We start from the raw sequence: 17,433 nt of genomic DNA on the forward strand, positions 1-17,433 counted from the left end.
TAACCGAAAATAAGACAAGGGTCAAAGGTAGAAATTACTGTTTCTTTTTAATTCTAAAAAGTAGAATAAAATTGGCAAGTTGTAAATATCAACAAATCTGCACAAAATTCCACCTTCTATGTTAAAATCATTATCTTATTTTATAGGTTTTTGATATGCTACCAATTTGTTACTTTGCAAAAAGGAATCAGAAGTGTTAACAGCAGTGAGAGTCTTTATTTATTTATACGGTCACTTGGCAAATGAAATACACTGGAAGTTGTAGTACTGTGTATATACATTTAATAGAAATATTACAAATAGATGCAAAAATACACAAACATTCATGTTTCTAAAAATGTGTCATAGTTTGCTTCAGATAATTGTGATTTTGTAAACTGCTTGAAAAAATGATACATGTGGTGATATTAATAATTCCCATCATTGTGTGGCTTCACCCACAGGTGACATTGCATCTTAAAATACACAAAATATTCTAGACCGTCCTTCATGTTTACCTCAAACTTCATAGAATCACATTCATCAAGTCCTCGAGTAGTAGTGGATATGTAAGGTCATTTAAACAACAATCCTTCATAAAAATAAAAAAAAAGGTAGTGTAAATAGTTTAACATGTTAAGTGTTATTATCTCCCTTCAGCTAACAGTAATGGATGTGATCCAAAACCACTCACAAGGCTTATATAGGATCTAAAGTTTGGACCACATGTGTCAGCTGAAACAATGTATTACTGGCATGTCAGTACTGATGCAGGAACTGTTTAGAAGCGGCTATTTGCCAGGGTGAGCACAAAGCGTGGCAGTCGTAGGAATGAAGGGACAACAACTGAGAGCCAGGAGAGATATGGGACCTGAGTCAACAGGAATTTTAGGGAGGTGTAGTCAACTACACTTCGCCCTGGAAATAAACAGATGGACATAATATTAGAATGAGGTGATTGCACATAATGGTGAGACCAAATCTCTAATCTTCAAATGTTTAAAAAAAACAAACCCTGAAGAATAAATACAAATTTACCATCAATATCTTGAATCCCATAGCGCCTTGCCAGGTCACAAGTCATTATAACTTTCCCAGTCAGCGACATCAGACTTTTATCTTTCAGACAAGAGACAGAAACCACAACAATGTATTTGTTTACTTAGCAAACAAACAAAGTCTCTATAAAATAATCAGCAATAAAAATCAGTTCCTGAAAATATTTTACAGTGAACAGCATAGGCAAAAATCAAATATGTGCATACAGTTACTCAAATGCTCACTTGTATAAAGCCTTTCTGGCTGAAATTTAGTGACGACTCCAGGAGCTCTATTTTCATGCCAACTAAGAAGCTCACATTTTCCTGCACCACCCACCTGCTCGGTGCACTTACATTCTGTAATATTTATTTGGTGAAGGTACGCCCATATAAACCTCTCTGAAATTCACACAAACCACTTTTTTGTTTTACTCATGTTTACACTTTTATTTCTGGTAATGGCATTAATGCATGCAAGACTGAATAAACATTGATGACTTATTCTTACCAGCTTGCATCATGTACTGACAACCTTTCTTTTACTCTGTTGAATCTCTTTAAGCCATCTGAGGGCAGCAGGTAGCTTGTCTGAGCCATCTGCAGTCTCTAATTGGAGTGATGTTGACAATTCTGAACGGCAGATCTGCTGGTTAAATTTTGTGTAACTAGTACCAGTTTGACCAGACCGTTGCAAAAATAACTGCAGAAACCTCCGGGCTTATGTGCATATCAAACTTGTCAGTTATGATGAATAATTCTGTACAGTTTCTAATGCAAATCAACAGGTCTGGGAAAAGTGTGGATGGTGATGAGCAACATGTGATAGAGACTGTTTGAGTTAAATTTTATTTTTAAAAACCCCAAGTTATTTGTGGATCATTATCAGAATCACGTGTGTGTCTGTCACAATATGAAGATTAAACTACAACTATTTCCCTCCCAAAACATCAGCAGTTATTTTAGCATGTAAAACATTAAAGAGATCATATTATGCCCCTTTCCCAGTTTAATATTTTCATTTTCATGGTCTATTGACAGACATTTGGATGTTTTTATGATAAAAAATTACCTAGTTACAATACTGAGCGTATACTTGTGACATCACAACCTTACAGAAGTCCAAACTGCTCCAAACAAGTGCATTTAAAGGCACAGTTTCTGAATACAGGCTGTGTTCATTTCTCTGTGGAATGAGCGTTTTGATACTTCCACACTATTTATATAGCACCTAGACCTGCTTTATAATCAAAAATGAAATGGAAATCTCCCTTTCTACAGTATGTCCCATTTAAAACAGATTTAAACTTTAAAAATACCTTTTAAATTCTTTTTTCATTTTATATATGGCACTACAGTTTTATTTAACCTCAGATGGTTATTGTATGGATCATTGTGATAATGCGCTGAAACATGGTGATCACCAGATCATCAGCGTGTCCAGAAACGTGAATTAAACTTAAAAAGAGTTATCACCTGCTTTTGGAAGTATATTTGAGCTGCTGTATTCATATTTGAAACTCTACACATCCCAGACAACAATAAGTTTCTTCTGAGGTAGTGATTGGCCATGATTGTCACGCCCTCTTAACACACCCACTTATAATTTATGATAATTAATTCTTTCTGGTCCCACCCCGTATGCAAGTGCGCCTGGTGAGCCTGGCCATGAATATACCAAAAGTGCAAATGCACTGTGCAGGATGCACTTGACTGCGATGTGTGCCACGCCGCTTGCTTCATGAAAGTAGAGCCCCAGGAGTCAACTGTGAAGTGAATACCATCCTATATATTATAATCCTACCTTTTGCCAGGTTGACTATGCACTTCCCGCTCAGTTCTGTGGTTTCTCCAGCAGCAAATACATCTTTAAACTGAGGAAAAGAGAATTTATCAAACCAGCTTAGGTAGTTTCCATGGAAATGCATTTGCTGTCAGAAGAAGAGTCTACCTTAGAATTTACACCCTCTGGTGTATCCCTCTCCAGTATGAACTGAGACACCAACTCTGTCTGCACTGCTCCTGGCCACAGGCTGACAGAAACCACTCCCCTACTTTTCAGCTCAACAGCCATGTCTGCTGCCAGCCTGTCACACTGGAAAGAAACCGCAATAGAAACCAAGTTTTTATTGTACATAAAAGGTGTGCCTATAGAATTTAGATCTAATTATATGTGTGTTTGTGTTAACTGGGAAAAGAACTTACAGCGGCTTTACCAACGCCGTATGGCACATTGAAGAGATAGCGCAGCCCTCCCATTGACGAAATAGTCACTATCAAACCTCGGCCTTGAGCCACCATCAACCGGGACGCGTAAACTGAGAAGAAATAGTGGCCCCTGCCAGATAAATAAAAATAGAAAGAAGTCATATAAATCTTATTTTGATCAATTATTATTTTTTTGAAGTAAATCAAATTTTTGTAGAGAAACGTAAAGCAAGACTACAAATTGTAACCGCTTGGATTTACATGAAACATATCACAGTATGCTTCATATCTCTAAGTTTCATCTTTGTATTGTTATGAATTCTTGAAAGAGCAACGCCTCCGAGTGAATTTCCACTGAACTGAACTAAAAAAAGAAGGTCAAATAAAGAGCAACAGCTGATGACTGGAAATATGTCCTTAGAGGAAATGACTAAACAGTTCACTGGCAATGACTCAGTTGACTCTGCTGTATCAGACATGACGGAGCACAAAGGCCTACCTGAGCCCTGTGTTGTTGATGGAATCCCAAATAGACGGATCTGTTTCCCAGAACTTCTTTCCCATATTCTCGAAGATATCCTGGGGTAACACGTCATGTTTTTAGTTCAGGTAAATCACACAGTGGGCTGTTTATGGTTGGTCCTCTTTCATACTCTTCCCTTTCATTCAAACAGCTTTTCTCTACATTAAGTGTCGTAATGGTACCAACCTGTACCCCAGCGTAGGCATTGTTCACCAGGATATCCAGCCTGCCATTCTGTTCACGTTTGATTTGTTCAAACAGTTCTTCAATATTTTCGTCTTTTGTAGAATCACAGATAACTGGCACACAGTTTCCACCCCTCTCCTTAACCTGTGTTGTAAATAAACACAACCACTGTGAGCCATGTCAGCAAATCCTGACAGACACAATACTATTACAGCACTACAAAGCAACTTTTTCTAAGTTATCCACCAACAAGGACTGGAGGGAAGAATTCACAGATTTGTGAGTTTAACAGACTGATCACAAATTGATGACACTTTTAACAGAAAGAAATAGGTTTGAGAAAATTCCTTTTTTTTAATCTACCTAATAGCGATTTAATTTAGCAACTATAACAAACACAAGCTCATAATTTCACCTGTGCAGCAGTTTGTTTCAGAGTCTTCTCCTGGCGTCCAGTGATGTAGACGGTGGCTCCTGCCTCAGACAGCTGGAGAGCTATTCCCCTGCCAATGCCTCTGGAGGCACCGGTTACCACACACACCCAGCCAGACAGGGACATTTTTCTCTGGAGTCAGAAGACAACACAGCATATATGACACAGTGAGCTCAAATTGTCTGGTAAATATGTACAGAGGTAAAAAAAAAAAAAAAAAAAACGTTGCAAGAGTGTTGCATAAAGGAAACTCTCCCGCCCCCTGTCCAGAGTTAAGAGGGGCTATATTTTTACGTAACACAACTACATGGTTTAGTAAGTGTTATTCAACATGCCTATACAACTGACACACTACTGATATCTACATATCTACTGATTATCAGTCATAGGGGTGATATCACTGATCAGTGACTCATAAGTGATTAAACGTTAGCTAATGTAGGGTAAGGGTGAGTAGGCTAAGTTTTACTTGTGAAACACATAAATGTACTGTGGGAGGCAAGTACAACAACTTACAACATAAAAATAATAAACTGTGGCGACATATACAATAAAATCTCCTCAGTTTCTCATTTTAGAGAGAACATGTGTTATGAAACGAGTTCTTGCTCACAATAACAACACACATTCATGTTATACATGTTTTCTTTCTCGTTTTTAGGTTAACTTTTAATTGTTCACAACACACATTTTCGTTTTAATAACAATAGTAACAATAATTTTACTGGTGTTGTAACGAAATTCTTCTTGTTAGAACAAGTTATCTCTTTATAACAGACTTTAACAACGACAAAAATTCAGTTAAAACCTAAATTGACGGCTCATTTGGATTAAATTTCGTGCTTAATCTGACTGCCCTGTTAACAAAGTACATTGTAAAAAAAAAACCCCAAAAACAAACAGACAGAAATCTATTGAATTTGCTAAACTGCATCATCAAAAACCTTATTTCACAGAAGGCGCTGGATCTGGTTCGTCAAGTGCCAATAACTGTCCCGGCAAGGAAACGTTTTGGTGCAAATGTCACGGCTGGTTTATGCTGTTGTTGTGATATCCGACCGTGTAGCAGAGCCTCAAGCTACGAGTAATGTGACCAGTGTTACAGTTACGAGCCTATCACCGCGAGATATCGTGAGATATCGCGAGAAGACGCGGAGAGAACAGAATACAGCAGCTGGGTCACTGAGGAGTCACCGTGGATGTACTATAAGAGCTCTTGTTATACGTCTGTGGGATTCACGGGCGCCTCTTCCTCCTTCGTTTGACTGCTCGAGAACAGCGCATGTTCGCCCCAGATATTCAAGTTGTTATGGGATTAAACACTCAAACAGTCATGACTTAATATCTTAATCAACTATCGATGACATTTTGACTGTCAAATAATCCTTTAAATGATTGAAAAACGCATGCGCTTCAGCCTGTTGTGGTTTAGTTGATTAGTTGATTGGCCAGTGAACTATCTTACAGTTAAGTCTTTGGTGTAACTTCAATGCTTTTTTAATTTAAATATACACACGATGGCGCCATAGTCCTTCTAAGAATATTGTAGCTCATGAAGGTAGTGATAACAATAATGATGATTATGATCAAAGGAAGACGTTGGAGTTGTAGTTGTAATAGTAATACATGAATAATAGGATATTAAATGTTACAAGAACATTTCCAAATACCCGAGGTACAACTCTCGGCTGTGTATACGAAAGCTATTCAGTGGCTTCAAAAATTATTTTGTTCAAACATATTTTTATTGAGCAGTTTGGGTTAAATACAGAACAATTAATCACTTTTTGCTCCAAAGCCAAAGGATGAGTTTTAAAAGTATCCACTTGACAGTAACAACAAAATAAACCGTGGAGAGGTAAAAAAGGGAAAAAAGAAGCAACAAAGAATCTAGATAATCCCGTCCCGTCACCCTAACCCATTCAACTTCTGTGTATTTCTTCACTCACTCACATTCTTTCACATTTGCATGTTACTGTGAAATATTACAAAAGTGTAAAATGTAGATTGTCTGGATCCTGAAACTGACTCAACTAATTGGAATGCAGAGATCATTAATGTTATTACTCCTGTTCATTTTGTACCATTGGCATGTCAAATGTCATGCCAATAGTAAAATGAATGATTTTAGGGTTCTGGTATTGTGCAGGCTGGCTCACTGTCACACTGTCATGGTTTACTGGGACAGTTGAATAGAACAGAGCTGTCGTTAAGGTAATTAAATACACCTGTGCTTTTCCTACCATGACAAGTTAAAATGTCTGCTTGGTGTTATTGATGTGAAAAGCTTGAACCAAAATAAATCACTGGTGAAGTCAAACAGTTTCACTGTGGGTTGTGGCAAACACATTGAAGGACATTAAAACATTAAGTTACACTTTACCACAGTCTGATTCCCAATTTACCACTAGGTGACTGAAATATGAAGCCAGAAAGCCTGCCAATCCTCATATAATACACTTTCTATAGCATGGAAATTAGTGTACAGTATTGAAATGTCTGGAAATATGTTATTGTTAGAAATATGGAAAAACTTGGGTTGAGTTTAGGCTTAAAAATGTTATGGTTATGAATGGTTCATAGTTTATAATTACATGCTTGTTACACATACAACAAATCAGCAACAGAAACAAAATCTTCAGCTAATATCTTTAATTATGTGATAGTTGACATCACACAAATAAATAGTTTCTCAGCATTACCAGTTTGTATTTGACCTTAACTTAAACTGTTTTGACCTAAAACTAAACTGTTATCACATTGGAGTGGGAGTCGTGGCCAGGACACTCTTGCAAGTCAGCAAGAGATTTTTAACCTCAGTGGGATTTTCCAGGGAAAATACAACAAAACAAATTACAAAATATGACCTAGGTAAAAAAGATTGAGTTAATCATTATCAACACATGAACATTACGGGAAACAGATTTTAAAAAAAAGCTCAGACCTTGATTCAAGCCAAACTCAGATGTCATAATTTCCAGCATTGCTTCACCCAGTGCTCCCCCTAACAGAGGTCTTATCAGTAACTGTATCTGATGGTTTAGGATTAGTGATTTAAAATTCTGTGTGGATTAAAAGTCTGGTTAAAGTTGATGTTTACTAAAGTTGTAGTATGTAAGGATATTCTGTTCCTCCTGTAATATGAATCAAGTCACAAGTTGGATAATCGTTGTGATCTTGTGACTATTTAGGACTGTCTCAGTCAGCAGTAAGTAAGCTAGTGCTCAGCTAAGTTTTATATTCTATCTGTTGCCTTCTGACACTTGCATGAGTGAGTGTGTCCCATTAAAGACAGGACTTTTGAAGTAGAACATTGTTTATTGGGTGATTATTGTCAGTAGAAGATAAATTATATTCTTACAAATTTTGCAGTCTAACAGGAATTCAGATTTTTTTGTCTTCATAAATCCAGTGCCAGTTTTGTTGTGCACTAACATTGTGGCATTGCCCTTATTTGTCATTGAAATGAAGTTGAAACACGTATTTGCCAAGCGTCTTTTTATATATACTCAGAGTTTGTGCTGAATCATTTCTAAGTATTCAGAGCAGTGGGGAGTCGTTCATTCAGGCTTGATCAAGATTGATGACAGATGGTCATACAAAAACCTCCTGAAAAACATTTTAATTATTAACTCAGTGTAAATAGATGCGTTTGGCAACTGCAACCTGTCAGTTGTAGAGTTGCTTATCATACATTCATGACTTGTAGCTTAAAATAATAAGTGGAATGAACATCGTACTAAGAATGAATTAAAATTATATTAATATACTTTGTCATAAGATATTTCAGTATATTAGTATATTTGGTTAAACAGACCTGTTTACTTACTTAATAAATTGGATAGTCACAGGCTGGAGGGATGATAGATAAGATAGATAGATAGATAGATAGTATTATACTGTAATCCAAAAGTCAACGCCGCCCCCACACATTCTTCATTCAGCTGTGTATAAAAGCATTACGACAGCAGAAAGAACAGAAGGAGAAAGTTTTATGATAGAAGCGCAATGGCTGGAGGGTCTCCCTTTATTTGGATTGCCCTCCTTCTCTTCTGTGTTGTCCAGGCTTCTGACAGCAGACACGGTAAGCAACAGTAACTCATCCACATTGCACTCATTTAGTAAGGAGCCAATTAATATAAATGTTTTTAAAACTCTGACAGTTAATGTGGATTTTTTTCTTTGTCAGTCGCCTCAATCCATGATGATGGGAAAACTTTAATCGGTCATACAGGAAATCCAGAGCTGGACAAGATCATTTCAAGTATCCCAGTGAGTCCCCTAGACTGTGACTTATCAAATGAGAAAATATTCATATAAACAATTTAATACAGATTGATAACAGTGTCCTCTACCCTGTTGACCTCAGATCACCCTACCAGAAGGAATTGATCCCAGGAACATAAATGTAACGGTATGTAACAAATACTTTTTAGGCTTATACATTTCTCATTTGGTTTGTTTTCTAAATAAAATGATTTTTTAAATCTACTTTTTTCATTTATTTCAATGAATTCTATATGTTTTGTTCTCTTACAGTCAATTACTGTCAAAACTTGTGTTGGTGAGTGGTTCTTTATACTTATACTTAACAATATGTGCATGTCAGACAAATCATACAGCAGATCATGTGCACTGATTATATGTAGAATACTTACCAGTTACAGTGACACGGTTACAGTACTGAGCAAGCAGCTTTTGTATTAGGTAGCAGCAGCACTGTTGACTGAGATACAAGTAACAATTCTCATTGCAAGTGTGCACAGTAGGTTAAGGCTGACATTGCGCTCTGTCTATTATCTTGCTGACTTGCTGTCTTTGTCAGGTGTGAAGGAACAGCTTACTTTGCTTAACAAGCAATTTCAACAGGCAACTCTCCACAACAACCAACTAGGTTAGTATACATCCTTTTAGTAGTAGTTGGCTTACTATAGCTCTGATATAACTGATATAACCTCTGATCTTTCTGACAGATAATGAAGCATTTGGACTGAGGACAGAAATCAGACAGCTGAAACTGAAGCTTTCCACATGCAGTGCGACAGCCTCAGCTATTACTAGCTGTAAGCCTTTTATTGTAAATTATACTCTACATATATGGCACATGTGAAACGGATACACTTTGCGCAACAAAAATACATGTTAAAATGTATCTTTAATTCCTTGACAGCTTATAAAACCCAGCTGCAAAATAAAATGAAAGAGCTCCTGGAGAAATTTGATAGCGACACTTCTCTGAGTAAGTTTGAGAGTAAAACCTCTCAATTTTCATTTAATATTTTATAGCACATATCACCATTTCTTCAGATATTTTTTATCACGTGGTAATGCCAAGTTTCTTTCTAGTTCTGAAGATCATTGCAATCACCAGGGAGGTAAATACGTTACAGAAGAAGATCGAACTTGCTTCTAATTCTACTGAAAGTACTATTGACATTACAGGTGAGTGCTGTTTCACTACTTTGTTCTATATCTGCTGGCAAAGTATTTTCAATTTAGCATCCTGAATATTATTTATTATCTACAAATATTTGAACTCAGCTACAACTGTTTGATATTCTTCTATAATGCTAATCCCGTTGAGATCCTCTGTGAGAACGGCTTTGATGGAAAACTTTCATATCTAAACTTGTGTCTCACAGTGCTGCAGAGAGAGCTGCAAGAGAAGATCCATGAACTGAATTTGAAGACGGAGCAGATTAAGAGAAGCCACCCGAACTCAGCGCTCAGTAAGAGCTTTAAAAAAATAAACAAACCTTTATTAGACATTTGTAGAACAGCTGAGCAGTAAACAGCGACGAATCTCAAGGGCAGATCCTATTGTGATTTGTACCAACTTATTAGCTATTCACAAATGGTTGACTTGTTTTTATATGTGTGTTCAGTTCTTCAGATCCTCTCACTGCAAAATCAGATCTGGGATTTAGAGCAGGCAGAGTCAAGAAGAGGAGAAGCCAGTCCTCAGCAAAGCCAGAGAATTCTGGGTAAATTGTTGTACCTACCTGCATGTTTAGATATGAAAAGTGCCTGTTCATAATTCAGTCAATACATTTGAAGTGAGACTATGTAACTTTTAAGAGGAGAAATAACTTACGAATAAAACATTGAATTCATAAGCAATAAAACACACCCTTGCTCAGTTCAATTCACTCAGGGTTTTTTCTGCTACAGTCTTACTAGTATGTTAGCCAGTGTCAGCAAACTTTAGGTAAATATTGCTTTATAGTGTACATTACTGTGTCACTTTGCTTAATTTATTACTTTTCTTCATTTCTGCTTCTAACAATACTGAAGCATTTTAGCTAAATGCCAGTAGTTTATACCAAATAAAGTTTAGCATTTACATTATCTCATAATAGTCACTTGTTTCTGCCGTGGCAGCTGCTTAACAAAAGTTACAGTCTTGCTTTAATATCCTTTCACTTTATACCATCTTTATGTTTAGAAATTTAGTTTTGCAGAAATCCATCTTTTAGCATTTTAATTCTGTATTAATGATTTACGTTCTGCTAATTCCCATCAGCTCTACAAGTACAGCTGAAAACGAACATTGATGAGCTGCGGGGCAAAGGAGATGCCAACTCAGCAAGTCAGTACATCTCTCCACATCTGTCAATATTTCCTTTATAATCTGCAATGTCAAAGGTTCTGTATCAAACATTTCCTGACACATGTTCTCTGTTGGTCCTCTAGTGCTGGAGCTGGTTTCTGTGCACAGTCAGATCACAGTGATTCAGAGGATGATCACTTACCACACTGAGAAATCCAGGACTAATGCTGCTGGTGAGTGACTATACTGTGCGTCTGGAGATCTCATACTGTTGTGGACCTTGTCTTATTATCTAGAGCTGCTGTAAGTCATCATTTTTTGTTTCTTTGGTTAGATTTCCAAAGGCAATGGAGGCAAAAGGTCGAGCTCCTTAAAAAGAAGATTTTACAGTTGAATCGTGATGAGAATAACTCAGAACTTAGTAAGTGTGCAATTTTTTTTTTTTTAAAAAAGCAGTTCAGTTGTTATTGTTGTGGTTTACAACAGCATTGATTTGACATCTTCTTTCTTTTTTCTCCAGCCAAGGAAATTTTGGAACTGCAGAGCAAGGTGGATCATTTTAGACAGTTAATGTTAAACACCAAAACTACAACTGACTCCCTACTTAAAGGTGGATGATCCTACAGCTCTATGAACCTTGATTTACCTAAATAAGTTCAAAGTCACTTTTGTATATGTCTTTTTATTGTGAGATTATGAAATTATTACAGAGTGAACTTCTACAAATCTTTCTTCAAATGTTTTCATTACTTGTATAGTAAAATCCAAAAGGAAAAGATTGTTGTTGTTTTTTCATCCTAGAGCTAAGAGTTATGTTGGATGCGGAGAAGAAAAAGTTCAGCGACCTACAGAGACAACTGGAGGAGACAGACTTTACCCAGGCACAACTGAGTGAGTATGAGCTGCAGTTATACATAATAACTATTGCTTAGAATAACGAGTTTAATTTGAAATGATTATATATTCACTTTGGGAAACAAATCTCTAAATCACTGATGATTCTCATATTTTCTTATATCACCAAACCACTAAAAGCAAAGCAAAAACAAAGCACTCATATACAGCTTAAATTTGTCACCCTTAAAAATTCATAGTTTTAAAACAAATCTGTTTTTTTTTTTGTTCTTGCTGTTGGTTTTTTTAAATTGTATTTTGCTTGGAGCAGTCATAAAGATTATCAACATAATGAAAGACGTGAGAGAGCTGCAGGATGACAAGCTAGAGACACCATCAAGAAATCAAGAAACCAGTGAGTTATCCTCTACTGCTACTATTTTTAAAGTCCTGCCAAAAAACGGCTGATAATTGCCAAAAATAGCTGCCATAAATATCTAGAAAGACTCAATTTGTTTATATGTCACTGTTGTAAATCAGCCCTTCAGACTGTGCTTCAAGCCAAAGAAAGGGAGTATGCCAGAGCTCAGGCTGAAATAAAGGGTGAGTGGGTTTTATCCTCATAATAAAACAATGACATAACAAAAGGCACCATTGCAAGTGAGAATTTTGATGTCCGGACTTTCTCTTTCCAAACAACAGAGTTGCAGAGGAAACTGCAATTAAAGAGTGAGGAATGCTCTGGACTTGAGGAAAGATATGAGCGTAAGTTGTTAACATGACTGCAGCTAAACGCTCTGATGAATTATGTTCCAGTTTCACTTCTGATTTGGATTATGTGTCTGTTTCCATCAGAGGTAAAGACTGAATTTGAGCAGAAGATTGCAGAACTGAACAGAACTGGAGACTCCAAAGTGGCACTCAGTGAGTGAAGTTACAATATTGTCATTATGGCTTCAGTACAGTACAATATTCATATTTAGCTGAGATCTCACCTTTTTCATGAGAGGTGTCCTCTGCTCAGTTCATCACCTGATAAGCTGTGTAATTATGTTTGCTTTGTTTTTCTGTGTCAGTTCTGAACGTGATAAACCTGCATGATGATCTGAAGGTACTGGAGGATCTGATCTCCACCACAAAAGACCCAGACAAGGTCTCAGGTGAGTAACAGTGGTCACAGTCAATGTTTGACTCTGTTGTGCATTGAGAAATTTGTGTTCCTTACAATTATTATTTTTAAATATACAGGTAGAATAAGATCATTTCTCCTGTCTCCAAGACTCAAGAACTGACAGAGTTCAGATCTCGCCACTAACAGTGAAACTATTGTTAAAGTAGAATGGTCTGATTTGGAAAATTATCTCACTGTGGTAGATTGTCAGAGTTGTCACTTTAAAGACTCTGTAGGAGACTGATGGCTGATGTTTTTCTGCCTCTCCTAGTCTTTCGCTTTGTCTCCCCACAGAGCTGCAGAGGCAACTGGAGGAGAAGCAAGACGAACTGAACTCCAAGACTGAAGAAATAGAGAAACTGATGGCCAACCCCAAAATAAGTGAGCACATTGATTTGATACACTGTGATCATCAGGTCACTGTTTAAGTCCAAATCATTGTTAAAGGTGTAAATTCGTAGTTGCTGCCAGATTTGTCACCACTTAAAATATCAAGTCTCTTGACCCCTTATAGACAGAAACTAAATAGAAGTTTTTTTTTTCCTTGTGTTTTTGTTTTCATCTTCTAATTATTTTTGACAAAAAGTTCCTTCATCAGTGTTTCAGAAAGAAAAAAATGTTTGCTTGTAATTTATGTAACTTGGCTGCTACAACAGTACAATTACCCTTTGGGATTAATTAAGTACTCTATCCACTACTAGATAGTAGGTAGTACTTTCTACAAAGCTAAATGTGTTGAATGTTTGAGAGAAAAATTCCAATTTTTACCCACAATGGATAAACTCAACCTAATATCGCTGCTTGCAATAACTCTGTTTATGCATCTCAGTGTGTTTCCTTGTGCTCTTTTCTTTAAGACACCAAATCCACTGATGTTTTGATCATTAACCATCAGCCTGTTGTCAAGCAAAAAGTCCTGTTTCACATACCATAAATACTTGTTGACTTGACAGCAGTTGATGTAGGTCATGGAAATATGGAGTAATAAATGGAGTAAATAGACATTTTGCATTTAATATCGAGGGCTGGTAAGACAGGTTTCTGAAGCAATAAACTCAGTCAAACCCACTGCATGTTTGTTTCTTTCAGTTTTAACAATCATTGAGCTGCAGAATGATATATGGGACCATCAGAAAAAGGCTGCTAATGAGACCACTGGTGAGCAAAGAAAAGGTCAGTCTGTTTTAAATGCTAATGTAACAATTCAGAGTGACATTATTTGACAAATCAAATCACAAAAGATAAAATGTAATCTCATCAAGGACTATTTTTTTGTTCTAGAGTTGCAAAACAGAGTGGATGGTCTTATCAGTGAGATCAATGACAAAGACGATGAAAACACAAAACTGAGTGAGTAGGAAATAAATTTGAGCAGAAAGATTCACAGACAAGCTGTCCTGTTTATATAAGATCTTATTACATTATTTACTATATTTTGACATCTTTGTGTGCTTCAGTGCTGAAAATCATGACGCTGCAGAGTCAAGTGGAATACTTGCAGAGACAGCTGTCAGAACACCAGAGGTCACAGACCGCTCAGGTAACCCGTAAGTATCTCTAATTATCCTTTACAAATCCCATATTCATTCCAATCCATACAACTAAAATAAAAAATGTTGTTATTGCATCCTGATTTTCTGCATATAACTAATTAATGTGTTTTAAATTTGTCTCAGAGCTCACAAACGAGCTCACAGCCAAGAAGAAAGACCTACAGAAATCAGTCAACGTGCTGAATGAGAAGAATCAGAAAGATGCCAAACTGAGTAAGTAAAAAGGCAACAAGGTGTCTACATTCATTATTTAAAATAATCTGAAATCTTTTTCGTCCTGAATAATATCTCATTTCTGTGTTTCTCAGTTCTAACAATCACTGATCTGCACAACCAACTCAGAAACCTAGAAAAAGAAAAGCGCGACGAGGCCCAAACAACTTCTTCTACAGTTGCTAGTGAGTGTTGTGGGAGAAAACCTTCAGCTGGGCCAGATGTGTCCAGGTTCCCTACCACACTGTTTAAGTATCTTTAAGGAAAAACATCAGACTAATCAAGAATAGTTCAATATGATATAAGTTTACTCTAAATTCAGTGTACATGTAAACCGAGCTGGTCCATGGAGCAACTGAAACAGAATCATGAAACACATGCATTTATACTAAGATTCAAGATTCAAGATTAATTTATTATTATCATTTTACAACGCAAGGTTGTATAAATGTAAATGTAGTTTGTAGTCCCTTTATGCTATCACAAAAACAGAAATCATATAAATTGATTAGCAAATAATAAAACTATTTTTTATTTTGGAGTGTGGAGGATGAATTGAGGAATCTCACAGCCTGAGGAGAGAAACGGCTCTGTAGTCTGGTGGTACGACAGCAGATAACTCTGTATCTCTTGCTAGACGGCAGCAGGGTGAACAGGCTGTGGTTGGGGTGGGTATTGTCTTTTAGTATCCTTTGGGCTCTGTGCAGGCACTTCACCTCACCGATATCACTGATGCTCGGTAGATGGGTACAGATGATGTTCTGGGCGGTTTTAATCACACGCTGCAGAGCCTTCCTGTCTTGGGCCGTGCACATTTCATGCCAATTGGTGATGTTTCCAGTCAGGGTGCTTTCTATTGCTCCTCTGTATCAGTTAACAAGAACTTGGGACGGGAATTTTGCCTTCTTAAGTTTCTGTAAGAAGTACAGTCGTTTCTGAGCTTTTTTTTACAAGGGTGGAGATGCGTGATGTCCACGACAGGTTCTCTGTGATGTTGATTCCAAGGAACCTAAAACTGTTCACCTGCTCCACCTCAGCTCCACTGATGTAGACAGGAGTGTGTGTCTTTGCCTTCTTCTTTCTAAAATCAACGATCAGCCTCTTGGTTTTGTTGACATTGAGCAGTAGGTTGTTCTCTGTGCACCATTCTGCAAGATTGTTGATTTCCTCCCAGTATGAACTCTTATGGTTGTTTGAAATCTGGCCGATGATGGTGGTGTCATACGCAAACTTCACAACAGAGTTCTCTCCATGTTGGGGTTTGCAGTCATGAGTGTACAGCATGAATAGGAGGGGACTGAGCACACAACCCTGAGAGGCTCTGGTGTTGAGCACTAGAGTGGAGGAGGTGTGACCACCAATCCAAGCTGTCTGGGGTCTGTCGGTGAGAAAGTCCAATATCCAGTTGCAGAGTGTGGTACTCAAGCCCGGAGTGCTAAGTTTTCCAATCAATTTCATGGGGGAGATTGTATTAAATGCTGAGCTGAAACCAACAAACAACATTCTGATGTAGGTGTTGGTATTTTCAAAGTGTGCGAAGACTGAGTGGAGGACAGTGGAGATGGCATCCTCTGTGGATCTGTTGGTTCTGCATGCAAATTGGTGAGGGTCCAGGCTGTCTGGGATGTTGTGTTTGATGTGCTGGAGAAGCAGTTTTTCAAAGCATTTCATCAGAACAGGAGTAAGTGCTACAGGGCGGTAGTCTTTCGACTAGACGCTGCAGACCTTTAAGGTACAGGGATGATGGTGGCTGTCTTGAAGCAGGTGGGGACACTCTCCTGTGACAATCAAGTGTTAAAAATGTCAGTAATAACATCAACTAGCTGGTCAGAACATGATTTTAGTACACGGCCAGGGATGTTATCAGGCCCAGCAGCTTTATTCATAATCACTCAGCAGGATTGTTCTCACATCTGCTGTAGATACTGATAGTGGCAGATCCTCTGGTGGCGGAGTGGACTTTACAACTGACTCTTTGTTGAGGATATCAAAGCGAGCATTGTGAGACGCTGTGATGTTCTGGATCGCCTGCCACATATCTTTGGTGTTGGTGGTGTTTAGGTCTCTCTCCAGTCTCTGCTCATGTCTCTGCTTTGCCTCCTTGATGCCAGCTTTCAGTCTTGCTCTGGCAGTGATGTATGTTTCCTTGTCACCTGACCGAAAGGCAGCTTTTTTGGCTCTGGATAGAGCCCTCACCTCTCCATTCATTCAGGCTCTCTGGCAGGGGAATGATTTTATTGTCTTTGTGATTACCACATCATCAACACATTTGCTGATGTATGATGTCACTGTTGATGTATATTCCTCAAGACTAATGTGGTTTTCCTGGGTGGCATCATCTCTAGACATGTGCCAGTCTGTGTATTCAACACAGTCCTGTAGAGCTGCTGTAGCTTCATCTGTCCACACAAACAGTTTTTAGTAATGGTTTGACCCTTTTTATCAGCTGAGAGTAAGTAGGCAGGAGAAGCAGGGAAATATGGTCTGATAGACCAAATGGGAACGAGGGAGGGCTTTTTTGCTGCCAGGAATGTTAGTATAAACATGGTCCAGGGTATTACTTCCCCTGGTGGGGATGTGGACATACTAGTGGAATTTAGGTAAAGCAGTACCACCTACAATAAAAATACCATCTAGTTGTTTTGTCATGTGAATGCTGATGACCTCATACTCTTTCTGTAGTGAATTTTTTGAGTTTGCATCTATAAGAATGTAAATGGAAACAACAAACACACTGGTGAATTCT

The 17,433-nt window shown here is 37.7% G+C and overlaps 2 protein-coding genes across 7 annotated transcripts in view; one reads left to right on the forward strand and one right to left on the reverse strand.

Annotated features, from left to right (window-relative positions):
* Positions 1 to 196: 196 nt before the first annotated feature.
* dhrs1 (dehydrogenase/reductase (SDR family) member 1) lies at positions 197 to 5,461 on the reverse strand. The gene is made up of 9 exons (XM_044369232.1): positions 5,311 to 5,461; positions 4,349 to 4,498; positions 3,934 to 4,077; positions 3,724 to 3,803; positions 3,222 to 3,354; positions 2,968 to 3,111; positions 2,821 to 2,890; positions 1,018 to 1,098; positions 197 to 897 (listed from the first exon to the last, which is right to left on the reverse strand). The coding sequence occupies exons 2-9, from the start codon at positions 4,490 to 4,492 to the stop codon at positions 761 to 763; spliced, it is 933 nt and encodes a 310-aa protein (XP_044225167.1). The 5' UTR covers positions 4,493 to 4,498; positions 5,311 to 5,461; the 3' UTR covers positions 197 to 760.
* Positions 5,462 to 8,340: 2,879 nt separating this feature from the next.
* Positions 8,341 to 17,433, forward strand: part of LOC122993593 (putative leucine-rich repeat-containing protein DDB_G0290503) — a 39,942-nt gene continuing 30,849 nt past the window's right edge. For 5 of the 6 annotated variants that reach the window (XM_044367893.1, XM_044367894.1, XM_044367897.1 and 2 more), the window contains exons 1-26: positions 8,341 to 8,450; positions 8,556 to 8,638; positions 8,736 to 8,780; positions 8,906 to 8,930; positions 9,192 to 9,260; positions 9,340 to 9,429; positions 9,537 to 9,605; positions 9,713 to 9,808; positions 10,009 to 10,095; positions 10,252 to 10,350; positions 10,890 to 10,955; positions 11,060 to 11,149; positions 11,251 to 11,337; positions 11,437 to 11,526; positions 11,718 to 11,807; positions 12,082 to 12,165; positions 12,291 to 12,353; positions 12,453 to 12,515; positions 12,606 to 12,674; positions 12,827 to 12,910; positions 13,216 to 13,302; positions 14,011 to 14,094; positions 14,203 to 14,271; positions 14,379 to 14,468; positions 14,598 to 14,687; positions 14,783 to 14,872. In XM_044367893.1, coding sequence (XP_044223828.1) covers positions 8,375 to 8,450; positions 8,556 to 8,638; positions 8,736 to 8,780; positions 8,906 to 8,930; positions 9,192 to 9,260; positions 9,340 to 9,429; positions 9,537 to 9,605; positions 9,713 to 9,808; positions 10,009 to 10,095; positions 10,252 to 10,350; positions 10,890 to 10,955; positions 11,060 to 11,149; positions 11,251 to 11,337; positions 11,437 to 11,526; positions 11,718 to 11,807; positions 12,082 to 12,165; positions 12,291 to 12,353; positions 12,453 to 12,515; positions 12,606 to 12,674; positions 12,827 to 12,910; positions 13,216 to 13,302; positions 14,011 to 14,094; positions 14,203 to 14,271; positions 14,379 to 14,468; positions 14,598 to 14,687; positions 14,783 to 14,872 — 2,035 coding nt within the window. In that variant the 5' untranslated portion in view covers positions 8,341 to 8,374. The remainder of the gene's footprint in view (positions 8,451 to 8,555; positions 8,639 to 8,735; positions 8,781 to 8,905; positions 8,931 to 9,191; positions 9,261 to 9,339; positions 9,430 to 9,536; positions 9,606 to 9,712; positions 9,809 to 10,008; positions 10,096 to 10,251; positions 10,351 to 10,889; positions 10,956 to 11,059; positions 11,150 to 11,250; positions 11,338 to 11,436; positions 11,527 to 11,717; positions 11,808 to 12,081; positions 12,166 to 12,290; positions 12,354 to 12,452; positions 12,516 to 12,605; positions 12,675 to 12,826; positions 12,911 to 13,215; positions 13,303 to 14,010; positions 14,095 to 14,202; positions 14,272 to 14,378; positions 14,469 to 14,597; positions 14,688 to 14,782; positions 14,873 to 17,433) is intronic. The other variant, XM_044367892.1, reaches the window with a different exon arrangement.

The sequence above is a fragment of the Thunnus albacares genome, chromosome 12 (assembly GCF_914725855.1).
Source record: "Thunnus albacares chromosome 12, fThuAlb1.1, whole genome shotgun sequence".
Lineage (NCBI taxonomy): Eukaryota > Metazoa > Chordata > Actinopteri > Scombriformes > Scombridae > Thunnus > Thunnus albacares.